This window comes from Melospiza georgiana, chromosome 28 (genome assembly GCF_028018845.1).
Source record: "Melospiza georgiana isolate bMelGeo1 chromosome 28, bMelGeo1.pri, whole genome shotgun sequence".
NCBI lineage: Eukaryota > Metazoa > Chordata > Aves > Passeriformes > Passerellidae > Melospiza > Melospiza georgiana.
This window is the reverse complement of record NC_080457.1, coordinates 4,875,486-4,891,521: the sequence shown is the minus strand read 5'-3', so window position 1 is coordinate 4,891,521 and position 16,036 is coordinate 4,875,486. Positions and strand designations below refer to the sequence as shown.

General features: G+C 63.6%; 2 protein-coding genes across 5 annotated transcripts in view; both read right to left on the bottom strand.

Moving 5' to 3' along the window:
• Positions 1-201: 201 nt before the first annotated feature.
• Positions 202-8,376, bottom strand: ITGA2B (integrin subunit alpha 2b). Its single transcript, XM_058041498.1, has 30 exons — positions 8,231-8,376; positions 8,028-8,158; positions 7,854-7,951; positions 7,617-7,776; positions 7,476-7,525; positions 7,114-7,159; positions 6,824-6,949; positions 6,694-6,741; positions 6,389-6,432; positions 6,233-6,292; positions 6,084-6,136; positions 5,755-5,957; positions 5,459-5,641; positions 5,338-5,383; positions 5,157-5,261; positions 5,011-5,066; positions 4,783-4,934; positions 4,459-4,572; positions 3,696-3,766; positions 3,474-3,621; positions 2,494-2,586; positions 2,331-2,410; positions 2,151-2,231; positions 1,980-2,082; positions 1,748-1,900; positions 1,495-1,620; positions 1,038-1,151; positions 732-836; positions 535-657; positions 202-291 (listed from the first exon to the last, which is right to left on the bottom strand). Exons 1-30 carry the CDS (start codon positions 8,374-8,376, stop codon positions 202-204), a joined length of 3,108 nt encoding a protein of 1,035 aa, XP_057897481.1.
• Positions 8,377-9,791: 1,415 nt separating this feature from the next.
• The window catches only part of GPATCH8 (G-patch domain containing 8), a 57,557-nt gene continuing 51,312 nt past the window's right edge, over positions 9,792-16,036 (bottom strand). For all 4 annotated transcript variants that reach the window (XM_058041637.1, XM_058041639.1, XM_058041640.1 and 1 more), the window contains 2 exons: positions 15,899-16,029; positions 9,792-15,569 (listed from right to left, as the gene is read on the bottom strand). In XM_058041637.1, coding sequence (XP_057897620.1) covers positions 11,759-15,569; positions 15,899-16,029 — 3,942 coding nt within the window. In that variant the 3' untranslated portion in view covers positions 9,792-11,758. The remainder of the gene's footprint in view (positions 15,570-15,898; positions 16,030-16,036) is intronic.

The following is a 16,036-nucleotide window of genomic DNA, read 5'->3' as shown; positions in this document are numbered from 1 at the left end:
TGCCCTCCGGGGCACCCCACAAGGACACACGGGGGTCCCCAAAATCCTCCCTGCCCCCGGTGCAGCTCCGGGGGGACACAACCACAGCCGAGGGCAGGGCCGGGATTTATTGTGCGGGGGGAGCAGAGCGGGGCCGGGGTCCCACGGGCACGGAGGGGCTGGGGAAGGAGAGCGGGGTGAGGGGGGCACGGGGGGACCCCGCTACTCCTGTGCCTGGCCCGGCTCCTGTGCCTGGCCCGGCTCCTCCGTGTCCCCCTCGGCTGGCGGCCGCGTCCTCTTGAAGAAACCCATCTGCAAGGGGACACGGTGACATCGGGCCCTAGGGGACCCCGCAGCAGGGATCCCACAGGCTCAGCCCCCCGGAGATCCCGTGGCACCACCGCGGGGACCCCCTGACTCTGGGGACCCCACAGTGTCACCAGTGCTGCTGTCCCCCGTCCTGTCCCACAGCCCCCAGCCCCAGCACTGTGTCCCGTGTTTCATGGTCCCTCTGAATGTCCCCGGTGTCCCCGGTGTCCCCCTGCCCCCACTGACCTTCCACATGAGGAGGATGAGGAGGGTGAGGAGCAGGAGCCCGGCCAGGCCCCCCAGCACCACCCAGCCCACCGGCACAGCGCCCTCGCCGCCGGGGCTGGCGCGCACCACGCACGTCTCGGTCTGCAGAGGGACAGGGGGGTGACAGCGCTGCCACCGCGGCCTGTCCCGTGTCCCCACGGCCACGGCAGCCCTACCTCAGCCTGGCCGCTGGGCAGGAGCCGGGGCTGGACGCGGTAGGGCATGGCCGAGGTGTTGAACCACGCCTGGGACTGGATGCGGAATTCCCGGAGGTGCTCCCGCTAGGGACAGCAGGGGGACGCGTGGGGACACATGGGGACACATGGGAACCTGGCATCAGGGGTGCTGCCAGCTCACAGGGCATCCCTGACCCCACATAAGGTATCCCCAGGGTGCTCTCTGGGTACCACCGTGCAGGAGGGGACATTGCAGGGATGCCCTGAGGCCACCCCGTCCCCTCTGTCCCCAGGAGGGGACAGTACCTGCTGCAGGGTGTCCATCCAGAGCAGGGCATGGACGCTGACCAGTGCCCGCTGGTCCTTGCCCAGGCTGGCCACGTGGCAGGTGATGTCCACGCAGGTGGCATTGTCACAGTCCTGAGGGTGGCGTCCAACACGGTGGGTGTCGGGGGGCCCCCATCCTCGGGGACACTCCCAGCCGTGGGCTGCATGTCCCCAGGGTCACCCAAGGGATGTGGTCCCACCCTGGCAGCCCCAGCTCGGCCTCCATCACACCCGCAGGTCCCGAGGGTCACCCAAAGGATGTCCCCCCACCCTGGCACCCCAGCCCAGCAGGTCCCCAGGGTCACCCAAGGGATGTCCCACCCCCGGCCTCCATCACCGCCGGCAGATCCCCAGGGTCACCCAAAGGATGTGCCCCACCCTGGCAGCCCCAGCCCTGTCTCCATCACCACCGGCAGTCCCCAGGGTCCCCGCTCACCACACGGACGAGGTCCCCCAGCCCCAGGTCCCCCAGCCCCGCTCCCGGCGCCGGCTCCGCCTCCCGGCGCTCCCGGTGCCGGCTGCCGTTCCCGGGCGCCGCGGCCGTCGGAGCGGAGATCTCCAGCTGGAAGGGGACACAGAGGTGACACCACGTCCCTGCCATGTCCCAGCGGCCCCGGCGGGACACAGAGGTGACACCACGTCCCTGCCATGTCCCAGCGGCCCCGCGGGCAGGGTGCCGCAGCCCGTACCTGTGCGGGGTTGAGGGCAGGGTGCTGGGTGCAGTTCGTGCCCCCCTCGGTGCCCAGCCCCAGCAGGTAGAGCAGGACGTGCTCCCCCAGCCGATGGGGCACGGCCAGGCGCAGGGTGACCCCGCTGACGGTGCCGGGACCTTTGTTGTGGAGCTGCGGGAGGACGGTGGGTGATGCCAGGCACAGGAGATGGCGCCGGGGAGGGGACAGAGGGGACATCCCCCGAAATCACCTCGTAGACGTGCTCCAGCCTGATGCCGTGGTCCTCGAGGCGCCGGCTGCCCCGCACCCCGTGCCAGCCCGTGGGCAGCACCATGGTGGCTGGCAGGGAGTTGCTGGTGGGAGAGGGGGGTCAGTGTCGCCCTTGGTGCCCCCGTTGTCCCCGTGTCCCCCTGACCCTCACCCTCGCAGCTCCATCTCCGCCTCTGCCTCCACGGGCACTGTCACTGTCACCGAGCCGTGGCTGGGGCTGGGGCTGTTCTTGCTGTGGGGACACAGCGGGATGAGACACGGACAGAGTTTGGGGACACCGAGCCCGAGGTGCCAGCAGTGGGTGGGGACGGGGGGGGCAGCACGGTGTCACCTGCGCAGCTGCAGGTGGAAGGTGATGGCATCCCCCATGTCCTCCAGCCCGGACACGCTCAGCTCCATGTTCACGGTGATCTGGGGACAGCAGAGGACAGGGGCAGGTGGGTGACCAGCCCTGGTGGGTGACAGGCACAGCAGGGACCCCCCTGTCCCCTTACCCGGGCTCCGGCTTTCATGGGATTGCCCAGCTCGCAGAGCACCACGTGGGTCCCGTTCTCCTTCTTGGGGTTGCAGCTCAGCTTCTCCTGCCCCTGTGGGGTGGGGACACATCAGGGACCCCACCAGGAACCAGCCACGCTGGGGACCTGCATGAGCTGAGGGCAGGGCTTGAGCCCCAGACACCCCTGAACAGCCATCACCAGCGGGGACCCTGTGAAGGGTGACAGCCACCAAGGGCAGGGCACGAACCCCCAATCCCTGGGCAGCCACCCCCACCAGGCAGCCCCATGGGGGACAAAATACACAGTGTGAGCCCCCTGATTTGGGTGTCCCCTCTGTACCCAGCACTGTCCCCATTCCCAACCCTGGGAATGTCCCCTCTGTCCCTCTGCCATCTCCAAACCCTCCCCAGGATGTCCCCCCGCTGTCCCTGCTCCCTCTCAGGGCATGTCCCCAGTCGTCCCCCTGGATGTCCCCTCTGCTGTCCCCATTCTTCCCTCCAGGAGATGTCACCTCCTTCCCCTCCTCCATCCCTGAAATGTCCCCTCTCTGCACTGTCCCAAATCTCTTCTCTGTGATGTCCCCTCTACCAGCTGGGCACCCCCTGACACCCATCCCCACTGGGCACCAAGGAAGGTGACAGCACCAAGGACACGGTTTGGGTCCCCAGCCCACCTTGGCCATCCCCTGACACCCATCCCCACTGGGCACCCCCTCGAAAGGTGACAGCACCAAGGACAGTTTGAGTCCCCCCAGCACCCTGGGCACCCTGTGACACCCATCCTGGGCACTCCCATGGAAGGTGACAGCACCAAGGACACGGTTTGGGTCCCCCACCCTGGGCATCTCCCAGCACCCATCCCCACCGGGCACCCCCAAAGAGGCAGGTGATGCCAGCAAGGACAGGACGTGCCCCCGCCGCCCCGGTCACCCCTGTGACACCCCTGGTCCCCCCCAGGCCGTGCCCTGTCGCACCCACCGGGATGGTGCTGCGGGCAGCCTGGTAGTGCGTGCCCGGGGGCAGCTGCACCCGCAGCTCCGCCTCGAAGGCGCCTTCGCCCGCGTTGGTGGCGCTGGCCCGCAGGGACAGCACGGCCTCGGCGCCGATCAGCAGGCGCTGGCTGGGGCTGGGGGACACGGGGACAGGCTCAGCACCCCGCGGGGACACCGGGCACGCCCGCAGTCCCAGCCCCGTGCTCACGTGTGGGCGGCCAGGTGCAGGTCGGGCACGCAGAGATTGTCATCGCCACAGTCCTCCAGGATGATGTGGGTCTGGCAGGGGACAGCGAGGGGACAGCGAGGGGACAGGGGGGACCCCCCCATTCGAGGTGAAATGGGGGAGAAGGAGTCATTGGGGACATCCCGGGGAGGGACTGGGCTGGTGGAGGGGCCAGACGGGAGGTTTGGGACAGTGCAGAGCAGAGAGGGGACAATCCAGGGAGGGAGGGGAGGGAGGTGACATCTCCGAGAGGGAAGAATGGGGACAGCAGAGGGGACATCCAGGGGGATGATTGGGGACATGCCCTGAGACACGCCAAGGAGGGAGCAGGGACTGCAGGGGGACATCCTGGGGAGGGACTGGAGGTGGCAGAGGGACAGAGGGGACATCGCGGGGTTGGGAATGGGGACAGTGCTGGGTACAGAGGGGACAGACAGGGGAGGGGTTGGGGACTGCAGGGTGAGCACAGAGGGCAGAACAGCACGGGCACACCAGGGAGTGGCGGGGACAGTGAGGGACACATTCCAGAGGGAACTGGGGACAGTGGGGGGGGGGGGGGGGTAGGAGCCACATCCCAGTGGGAACTGGGGACAGTGGGGGGGGGACAGGGGCAATCCCAGGGGGGGTTGGGGACACTGGCACAAGCTGGGGACCCCAGAGCTGAGCTCAGCCAGGCCGGGGGTACCCACACGTGCCCTGGCGGGGCTGAGCCCCCCCCGTGTCACCACGGTGATGTCCCCCCTACCTGTGCCTGCACCAGGGTGTCCCCGTAGAGCACCAACCCCGGGGCCTCTCTGGGCAGCGTCAGGGCCACGCTCAGCGCCACGGGGCTCAGCTTGTCCTTGAACTCAGCCTTGTCCTGGGGACACCATGGGCACAGCACTCCGGATGGCATCCCGTGCCCACCCCACAGCCCCCACCCATCGCTGTCCCCATCGTGGGACAGGGACACACTGTTATCCCCAACCCTGTCCCCAACGCTGTCCCCATCCCGTGGCGATGCCACATCCCCATCCCCGGCCCCTCCATGACTGTCCTCTCCCTCCGCCGCCTGTCCCCGTGCCCGTACCCGCAGGTAGGCCGTGAGGTTCCTGCACACGGGAGGTGCCCCCGGTGCCACCAGCAGCGCCTTCTGCCAGGACGATTGGTGTCCCCGCAGCAGCAGCGCCCGCCGCGATGGCCGCGGCTTCAGCCGGTCCAGCTGCAGCTCAGCCTCCAGCTCTGGTGGGACACGGGAGGTGGCACTGGTGACACCCCAGTGACACCCCGGTGACACCCCAGTGACACTGGCACTCACGGATGCTCCGAGGGATGTCCTGGCCCGTCACGCTGACACAGAACTCCACGTGGAAGCTGCGGGGGGACACCACCAACAGCGCTCAGAGACCTGTCCTGTGCCCACGGTGGTGTCCCCATAGTGTCCCCATGGCAGTGTCCCCTCACCAGCTGACGGGGACGCTGGAGTTGGGCAGGGAGCAGTCCAGGATCTCGGGGTTCAGCCCGTCGGGGACGCTCAGCTGGGTCCGGGCCACCACCACGGGCAGTCCCCTGGGGCACGGGGACATTGCTGAGGTGCCAGGGGACCCGAGAGGGAGCCCCGGGCCACGCAGGGACGGGCACTCACAGGTACACGGCCACCTTGGCTGCCCCGTAAGCCCCCACGAGCAGATCTGCGGGACAAGCAGAGGGTCGGTGCCAGGGCGGTGCCAGGGCGGTGCCAGGGCGGTGTCCTGCCAGGGCTATACCCGCGTAGCCGTTGCCATCCAGGTCGGTGGCACCGCGCAGGGCGAAGCCGAAGGCGGCGGCGCCGGGGAAGGGGCTCTCGAGGCGCTGCGTGGGCACCGGTGCCAGCCCCTCGCTGTGCCCGCGGAAGATGAACACCTGCCCGCTGCCGCTGTCACCGCCCTGCGGGGCGCCCACGGCCACGTCTGGGGACAGAAGGGACGTGAACTCCCCCCGCCCCCCGCGCTCTCCTGCCTCAGTTTCCCCCAGGCGCGGCACTGAGGGTGGCACAGCCCCTGCCCGCCCTGCCCGCTGTTACCGCCGAATCCGTCCCTGTCCAGGTCGCCCAGGCTGGCGATGGCAGCGCCGAAGCGGCCGTAGGGGTGGGTGCCCGTCAGGGTCTGGGGGGGCCCGGCCAGGCGCTGCTGCCCCCGGTAGAGGTAGAGGCGGCCGAGCTCGCTGCGCTGCCCGTCCGAGCGCCGGGCCATGAACAGGGGGGCACCCACCAGCAGATCGTCCCTCCTGTGCCCGGAGCGGGGGCACGGTCAGGCTCCGCGGGTTCGGGGGCCGGGGGCACCCAGCGCTGTGCCAGGCACGGGGCAGCACCCCTGGGTGCCAGGGAGGAGGGGGGACTGTCCCTGCTCTCACCCGTCCCCATCGACATCGGCCACTGCCACCGTGTGCCCGAAGTACGAAGCCACCTGGGAAGGGTGAAGGTGGCACCGGGGGGTGCTGTGGGACGGGGCTGGGGTGCTGTGGGGCACCGGGGGTGTCAGGACAGGGGTACTGAGGGGTACCTGCTCGCTGGCGATGCCCCGCAGCCGGCGCAGGGTGTCCCCCGCAGTGAAGATCTCCACCTGCCCAGGGCAGTGTCAGCGCCAGGCCCAGCCCGGGGTGACACATGGCGGTGCCCCCTGGTGTCCCCTCGGCGCCAGGCACTCCGCAGCACTCACCTCACCCCTCGTGTTGCTCTTGTTGGGGACCCCCACCACGTACTCTGTGAGGGATGAGAGCCCTGAGTGCCCCACTGGCACATCGAGGGGGGCACGGGGATACCCCTGGCATTGGGGTGGGCACAGGGATACCCCCGGCATTGGGGTGGGCACAGGGATACCCCTGGTGCAACATGGGGCCATGAGGGCACAGAGATGGCAGGACCCCTGGCACAGCCTGTCCGGCCCCCTCAGGAAGGGGAGCAAGGTCACTCTGGGGTGCCCCAGGCCCATCCAGCCCCATTCCCTGCACCCCTCAGCCCTACCTTTGGTTTTGGGGTTGCCATCAAACTCGCCCACAGCCACCGAGTATCCTGCAGGGAGATGGGCACTGGTGACTTGGGGTACCCCAGCAGGAGCTGGCGGTGGGGCAGGGTGCCCGTGCCCGCTGCTCACCCCGGTACCCATCCTCGTAGTCCCCGAACACCGGCTCCGTGGGGCGCCCGGGGCTCCCCAGCCACAGCAGGGACGTGCCGAGGAAGCGCCGGAGGATCTTGTCCAGCTCCACCGAGTACACGAGGCCTGGGCACAGCGGGGCAGGGAGCACCAGCCCTGACGGGGCACCCGCTGCCACCCGCCCCAGGCTGGCAGCGCCACTGCGGGTGGCACTTACGGGGCACCGCATCCAGGGTACCCTCTCCCCGCCGTGCCCATCCCGGGAGCACCAGCCGGGTGGAAGGACTCACCTGAGAAGTAATACCCGCCGGGGGCACCCAGCAGCAGCGTCCCATCCTGCGGGAGGAGCTGGCTCAGCATCCCCCGAGGTACCCTGGCATCCCCCCCAGAGCATCCTCAGCCAAGTATCCCCCACCCCGGTATTTCCCATCCTGGCACATTCCAGCCCAGCCTCCCCATCCTGGCACCCCCTCATTCCCAGGGCCTCTCCTCCCGGAATTCCCACTGCACATCCCCACCCCAGCATCCCCTGCCCTGACACCCGGGTACCATCCTGGCCGCACCCTCTGCATCTCTGTTAGCTCCCCCTGGGCATCTCGGGGGGCACCCCCCGATCCCCCCAAGGTGCCCGAGCCCCCCAATCCCCTCTCACCGGGGTGGCAGCGGCGCTGAAGCCGATCTCGCAGTAGCGCCTGTCGTGCGCTGCGGGCACAGGGCAGGGTCAGGGGGACTCGGGGCTGGGATCCCGGGCTGGATCCCCCCCGTTCCCGTTCGTTCCCCGTTCCCCGCTCACCGTAGCCCGTCTGGCGGTAGGTGCTGGCCATGGTGCGGTCGCGGCACGGCGAGTACCACACGGAGCGCTCCGGGCTCCGCACGAAGCAGGTACCCGTGGGGGTGCGGAACGCTTCGTGCTGCCCCTCCAAAGCGTTCCAGTGCTGCAGCGGGGCACAGACCTGGGCACGGCGATGGCACGGGCTGAGTGCCCACCCCGTGCCCACCCAAGGTGCCCACATCTCCCCGATGCACCCACCACCAGGTTGCCGTGCCAGCTGGTGACGGACGCTCCCAGCCACTGGTGCGATTTGTAGGTGCGCAGCTCCAGGGTGCCCTGGCTCTCGCTCTCGTCCCCTGGGGGAGCGGGACAGGGGCAATGTGCGGGGCTGGCACCCCCCGTGCCCGCCCCCCGCCCCGGGAGCCCACGCACCCGCAGTGTCCATGGGCAGGGGGTGGCAGGGGGTCCGGCCGGGGGGCCACGAGCAGAGGAACACGGCGCCGGGCTGAGCCACGCCGGGCTGGGAGCTGTTGGCACGGGGGGCTCCCACCGCCACGCTGGGCCTGGGGGCAGAGCGGGTGTCAGGGCGGGCGGGGATGAGCCGTGCCCGACCCCGGCCCCCGGTGCCTCCCTACCTTCCCTCGCTCGTGTGGAAATCCAGGGCGAAACCGAAGTAGCTGCCGGGGGGTCCCTCGTAGATGGTGGGGGGCTCCTGGAGAAGCCCCAGCGTGCGGGGCAGGCGCAGCCCCCCGAGGAGCAGCAGCACCCGCAGCAGCGCCATCGTCACCCCAAAATGGGGCCACAGCCGCTGTCCCGGGGTGTCCCGGGCTTATCTCGGGGGACGCAGCTGGGGCCGGGCCCGGCAGGAATGGGGAGCGCAGGAAGGGCCCCCCCGGACGCGCATCCGCTCCTGCGGGGAGCCGGAGAGGTGCGGGGGAGACGGATGTGGCTGGAGCAGGGCGGGGAACGGGAGGTGGCAGTGCCACCACTGGGAGACACGGTGACAGGGTGGGGGACACGGTGAGGGACACGGTGACAGGGTGGGGGACAGGGTGAGGGACACGGTGACAGGGTGGGGGACACGGTGAGGGACACGGTGACAGGGTGGGGGACACGGCCACAGCAGCCTGAGCCTATCGCCCGGAGGGTGCCAGTCTCGGGCTGGCTGTTCCGGGATGGGCATCTCGGGGTGGCTATTTCGGGGTGCAGGCAGTCCCCACCAGCGGAAATGTGGCGAGCGGGAAGGACAGCGGGCACAGGGCCCCTCCATCGGCCCCGATCTGCCCTCCACAGCCGGATGGAGCTGACAGCACCGAGCCCGCCCGCACCGGGCATCACCCCCACAGTGTCCCCTAACCCAGGGCAGGGACACCCCAAACCCTGCCAGGGCTGTGCAGGGCAATGAATCTGACAAGGGGCCGGGGGCACGGTGGGCACAGTGAACAAAGCGTGTCCTTGTCCTTTGTCCCTGCCCCCTGTGCCCTCAGCCAGGCCTGGGACAGCCACAGAGCTCAGCCCAGCCCTGAACCCATCTACAGAATTAATTTAAATTTCGTTAATTAAGGACAGTCAGGCTTTCCCGGGAGCTCTTGGTGCCCGCCCAGGGCCCGTGGCCGGGAGAGGCCCCGGAGCAGCTCCCTGGGCGCCGGCCCCTGTGGAACGGGGCTTTTCTCCCAGCTGCAGTGGGAAGCAGGACAGGGCAGGGACTCGGGGGTTTTGGGGGACACAGGGGGTCCCTGCAGGGCACCTTGGCCCCTGTTCCAGCCCTGTGGAGCAGCTGCGGCTGGAACAGAGCGGGATTTGCCCAAAGCCGTGGCACAGCTCCGAGGGGTGGGAAGGGTTCAGCTGAGCCCGGAGCGGCTCCAGGAGAGGACACCGGACTCAGGGGCAGCTGCTCCTCCTCGGGAGGTCTCGTCCCCAGCTCGCTGCAGCATCTGAACCCAGCTGGAGCCCACCCCGGAGCCCCTGAGGGCAATTACAATCCTCTCTTCTGTCCAATTACTGCATTTCCCGTTTCTTTCAGCACTGCTGCACCATCCCTAGGGCAGGTGGCACCCTGGATCTCTCAGTCCCGCTGGCATGCAGGGGGGTGGATTTTTTTCCTTTAATCAAACCAGGAAAAGAGAGGCTGGTGCTCTGCACAGCAGCTGCCCACCACCACACAGCATCACATTTCTTTTTCCACAAATCATTGGTTTATTAGAAAGGTTTTTTTCCCTCATTTTACAGCATATATATATATTTATATATATATCTTATGTGACAAAGTTAAATACAGTCTGTTTATGCTTGTAAGTAATGACAGGTTAATCATTTTAGCGCTATCCTGAAGTCCAAAAACAATCCCTGCCCACAGTGCAGTGGGGCCAGGGCACAGATGGGCCCTATGAAGCTCAGCTCTGACAGTAACACTGAATTGTCTGGTATTTACAGGAAATTGAGTCCCTTTTTTGTGACTGCTGTCACTCTGACCTGCTCCAATTCTCATTTACACGGTGAGGGAGCTCAGGGGGGTTTGATCCTTTGACTCTGCCTGGCCTCGTGCTGCACTCCAGGGAAGAGGATGAGGATGGGGAATGGGACAGGGATGTCACCACATCCCCACACTGCTCTGAAATCCCTCCCTCCAGCCGTGGTGGCCCAAGGGCTGTGACACCTGCAGTGTCACCTGAGCTGGGTGATGCTGGGAGAACTGGGAAATCCCTTATGGACTAAGCTGGGGTAACCCTCTGTGTGGGCTGGGAGCAGTCCCAAGGCTCCACATTACTGCTTCCAAAGAGGGGGAAAAGGAAAGGAAAAAAGGGCTCCTATTCTCTGGGAGCACCCCGAATTCCTGCTGCTCCCCAGGCTGCTCCAGTGCCCATTCCTATGGCAGGGAGGAACACAGAACCTGCCAGAGTCACTGCTACCCCCAAACCCTCACCTCACCCAAGTCTCACCTGTTGATTTTTTTTTCTTTTGCAAAATTCTAAATGAAGATTTTGTTTGTTTTTACATTTTATACTACATAAAAACTTCAAAAATACATGAGCTTGATAAAATATACATGCTTAGCTGTTCTGCATCTAGCTGAAACTATAAATTGAACCTTTACAAGTGTCTTGGGTCACCTACAGCAAACATATTTACACAGAAGCCACCAGAACAAGTACCACTAAGAACTGGCTGTAAAAAATATTATTGCGATATACTACAAATGTAACCTTTGATAGGAGCTACAAAAAGCAGCATCTTTGTTTACAGAGTTCAGTGCAATTCTTTACATTAAAAAAAAATCCTATAAATTAATAAAGAAACCATCAGTGTTACAGAGGAAAGAACACGTTTTACATCCAGGCCGCGCTCCCCCGTCCTCTGTATTGCTTCAATTCCTAAAGGATTTGCCTTCTCTCTCCCATCCCAGTGCCTCTTTCCCAACCCCACAGAAGATGGAATTCAAAGTGATTTTTTTCCCCCTTTCAGGAGAAGAGTGGTCAAAGCCCAGACTGGAATCCCAGCCCCAGAGCCTCTCTCCAGTCTGGGATATCCAGGCACGGTCCTGGCGCAGGAGAACGTGGATGCAGGATGGGGAAGGAAGGGAGCTCTGGGCACACACACAGAGCTCCTCCTCCTCTTTACACTAAGATCTTACTTCCACCTTTGCTGCTCACACCAAGAAAAACCCACATGTGCAGAGACAGGGGCCAAGGAACCTCCTGCAATGCTGAAAGCTGAGGCCTCCAGCCCCTCCACAGCCGGCAGCGCCCGATGGTCCATGACCGATTACAAGCCGGGTTCAATCATGCTATTTGAATTAGATGACCTCATTAAAAGGATTTTTTAGAGATTCTTTAGTGTGGATGAAACCTCATTTACCATATACAAGGTGGCAGAAGGAAGATGACCAAGTGTAAGAATCCAGGGGGGAAAAAAAGCCTTTCCAAGTGTCTCACTGTTGTAAAGGTGAAATGGTTCCTCTGGAGCAGTGCTGCTGCGTGCATGGAGGAGCTGGAGTGAGACTTCCCTGGGGTGCAGCCACCTGCCCAGCCCTCGAGCCCCCGGCTTCTTTGGCTGCTCAAGAGTGAAAGGAAATGCTCAGGCCTCACCTGCCCGCTGGCTCAACTCCAACCCCTTCCCAAAACACCAAATATTCTCCTTCCTCCGAGGTTCCTTCATTGTGTCCTTCATGTGCCGTGGCTGGGTGGATGCTGCAAGTCCTGTCCTGAGAAAATGGGGTGCAGCAGGGGGTGGAGGTGCAGGGCTGTGGCAGCAGCAGCAGCTGCTGGCCTGGGAGCCAGGAGGGTCGGGTACAGAGCGTGAGGGACGGGGTGGAAGGTGAAGGGGCCGGGGTGGATGGCGGACGCCGGAATGATGTGGATGGGGTGGCTGGCTAGGAACGTGGCGGGATGACCTGGAATAATGGAGTGGGTCAGGTGGGACAGGGAGATGGGTGTCAGGTGTGGCTGGGGGATGTGGTGGACCTGAGCGAGGGGCTGTGGGTGGGGATGGGGGTGGATGCCGATGGCGGCAGCAGCAGCAGCAGCGTGGTGCTGCAGGATGGCGTGCTGCACCGTCGTGATGGACGTGGCCGAGGCTGCTGCCGGCTGCTGGATGTGGATGGGCTGGAGGGCAGGGGCGGCCGGAGCCAGGGCGGCCGAGGTGGGGAAAGCCTTCACTTGCTTGGCCAGCAGCTGCTGCTGGATGTGCTGCTGGGCAGCCTGCTGCAGCTTGCTGTACTTCTCCATCTCCTCGGGTGTGAAGGTGATGGGCTGGCTCTCCAGCGGGGCTAGAGAGGAATCTTCTCCCCCCTCCCGATCTCCTTCCATGCTGGGCTCCCCGCTCTGAGGCACATAGCCAGGAAAGTGCTCAACATCTGGAACTAAGGGCATCATACTGGTTTCCACTGGGACTGTCTGGTTGCCCCCATCCATAGGCTCCAGCCCATCACCGTCGCTTGGATCCGAGAGGAAGTTGTGTGGCATGACCAGATCTCTGGAGCCAAAGCACTCGGGGAGCGCTGGCGTGTCCAGGGGAAGGGATGGCATCTCCACAGTGGCTTCATCACGTTTCTGCTCATCCAGAGGCTTGTCCTGAATTACCATCACCACATCTTCCAGGAGAGACTGGCCGGCCAGCTGACCCTCCTCCATGCCTTGGGAACCATCCTCAGCATCTGACAGCTCCTGCTCCTCACCCCTCTCCAAGCCAGATTCCTCATATCTTTTGGAGTTTGGTTTCCGAATGGTTGGCAACTTCCCAATTAAGGGCAGAACCGGTTTGTTGCCTAAGGAAGGAGGCAGTTTGGGGCCAAAGTAGCCCTGGGGAGGATCTTTGAGCTTTATGCCCACTTTGTTTGCCCCTGACAGCATCTCATCAGCAACACAGGGCTTCTTCTCAACCTTCCTGGACTGCACCTTTTCCAAGAGCAGCTTTGCAGTGACGGAGTTCCTCTCCTCAGGACTGCAGTCCCCCTCCGAGGCCCGCCCCATGCCAGAGCCACTGCTGTTCTGGGACAGGGAGCCAGATCCTTTCAGATCCTCTCCTTTGCCATCCTCCTTCTTGGGCGGCGCCGCTTCACCTCGGCCTGTCCGGAAATAGTGAGGAGACTGCGAGCGATAGATCTTGGACCGAATGAAGTCCCTTCTGCCAGACCTTCTCTCCTCGGGGCTCTCGTGGCCCCGCGAGCCCTTCCGTGACAGGGACCGCTGCGAGTGGCTGCGGGTGCTGCGGCTGCGGTCCCGGCTGTAGCTGCGGCTGCGCTTCCAGCTGCGCCCGGTCCCGCTGCGGCTCCTCCTCTTGCTCCGGCTGCGGCTGCAGCTGCTGCTGCGGCTCCTGCCCCGGCTCCTCGATCTCGACCTGCCCCGAGGGTGGCTTCTGCTCCTGCTCCGACTCCTGGACCTGCTCCTGCTCGAGCTGTAGTCATCTTCCGACGAGGAGTATTTGCGCCGCTTGGAGCGGTGGTTGGAGCCGTTGTAGTCGGAGTCGTCCTCGGAGTCCTGGGAGCGCTTGGAGTGGCAGCGGGAGCGGTCGCTGTAGTCGCTGTAGCTGTCGTCCGAGTAGCTCCTGTGGCGGCTGTAGCGGCTGTGGCCCGAGGAGGCCTCGGAGCTGCTGGAGTAGGACCTGTGTGAGGAGCGCCTGCGGCCCGAGCGGGAGCGGCTGCGCGAGTGCTCGCTGCCCGACTCGTAGTCGTCATCGCTGTACCGCGACGGGGACTTCTGGTGGCAGTGCTTGCCAGGGGAGCCCTCGTCGCTGTCGTCGTCACCGCTGCTCTGCCGGCTCCGGCAGCCGCTGCGGGGCTGGGACAGAGCCGGGCAGCGCCGCCTCGCTCCAGGCACCTGCTGCAGCTCAGCCTTGTGCCTTTTGCTGCCATGCTCTTGGCAGGAGTTACCCCCGTCCTCTTTTTTAGTGCTGCTTCCCTCCTCGGCAGACAGGGATTTCCTCTGGGACTCCTGGGAGCATCGCTTTTTCTTCTGGAAATGGCTGCAGTCTTCAGACAGTTCAGGTTTCAGTGCCCGGTCTGACTCGGTTGAAAGGGAGGATTTACCTTTTTTGTGCCTGTGCCTTTTCCGTTTCTTGGGTTTCTCTTCCCCCAGCTCAGCTTTCCGGGCCTTCTCCTCAGCTTCTTCCTTGTGTTTGCGTTTGTGTCTGCTGGACTTTTTGTGCTTCTTTTTCTTTTTGTGTTTATGGGACCTTCCAGATTTACTCTTCCCCGTTACACTCTTACCGCTGTCCTCCCCCTCTCCCTTACCGACGCTCCCCAGACTGGACTCCTGCTTGCTCTGGGGCTTGTTTTCCATTTTTTGAGCAGAACTGCTCTCTACACTTTCAGCCTCCTTGGCTTTGCTCACCTCACCAGGTTCTGTGCTCTGAGTGTTGTCCTTACAAAGCCCCCCTGGATCCTTGGATTTCTCTGCCCCTTTCCCTTTTGCATCCTTGTTACGGGAGAGCTTGAAGTCAAAGTACAGGGGGTTGCAGCTGTAGGACACAGAGGGCTCAGCTTTGGTGAAGATGAGCAGCTCTGAAGGCCACTGCAGTGTCGTGCTCTCATCCTTACTCAGAACAGGAAAAAAAGGTCCTGTGGGGTGCTTTGGTCCCTCAGAGCCATCTCTGCAGCCCGAGGCAGGAGGAGGAGCTTCTTTAGCAGTGTCTGGCTCAGGGGGATTGCTCTCTGGAAGGTGCTTGCTCTCCTGTGTGTTTTCATTCTCTGGGATGTCTTCTCGTTCTGTTTTGCCCTGCTGGGCTGCAGTTTCAGTAGTACTCTGTTCCTTCTGCTGCCCCGTGCTCTCGGCAGCCTTTTCCGTGTGCTTGCTGGGTTTGGGTTTGGGGGAACTCCCCTTCTTCGCTTCGTGCGCGTTTTTTTTGTTCGCATTTTCCGCTTCCGTTTGCTCAGTAGCCTTCATGAAAAGCAGGAATTGAAAGTTGGGCTTTACTTTACAGTGGGCAGGGGGGATGTAGTGGTAATATTCTGGTTCCACAGCTGTTGGTCCATCTTCTCGCCTCATCTTCTTCAGTTTGGATAAGGTGCTGGCCAGAGCCCCGCTGTCCTTGTCGTGCTGGTCATCGTCCTCCCCCTTGCCATCAGAATTATTGGTGCCTTCACCCTCCCCAGACTTCTGCAGGCTGCCACCCTCTGAGGACCCCCTCTCATCACCTTTTGCCCCATCTCCAGAACTGGACTCGTCCACGTGGTCCTTGAAAACAGAAGCGATGGTCTCCAGCTTCACTGGGGTCTTCTTGGCAAAGGAAAAGGACACCCCAATCTTCTGCAGGGGAGTTCCCAGAGAGCCCTTAATGCCAAAGCTGATGGCCTGTGCCCCCTGTGATGCCTGGCCTGGCACCACAGTGCCTTGCCCAGTGTTCAGGAAGCCTCTGTCCGTGGTCATCTCTGTGCCCTGGACGAAGGAGCCGCTGTTGGCTGCGGAGTCATCGTCGTCTCCGCCCTCCTCATCCACAGCCACCGTGGTGGTCCTGAACATGGGCCCACTTCCAGGAGCACTGGAACAGGGGAGAGAGAAAACACAGCTTACTGCTGTCCCTGTCCCTCTGCAGCAGGATCCATCCCTCACTGAAGACAATCTTGCACCCAGACATATGCATTAAAATATCATTAGACAGCCACTCAAAGTTTTTAATAACAGTAAATTACTGAAGAAAATGTATTGCTGGATAAAGCAATTTGGGGATGCTCTGCATGATCAGTTTAGTGAATTCACTCCTACCAAAAGCACAGCAGTGTGAAGCTTTGCCCTCAAAGCCCGTGAGTATCCCAGAGCAGGAATGCCAGCCCAGCCCAGCCCAGGGGTGCTGGGGACCCCCAGACTCACCACTCAGGCTGCCTCCTCTGCTCTGCCAGCTCGTGCAGGCGCCGCAGGGCCTTCTCCTGCTTCCTCTCATCCTTCCGGGATCTCGACGACACATTGCGAGCAAATTCCCTTTGCTTGAGATCTTTCAACCTCTGAGGC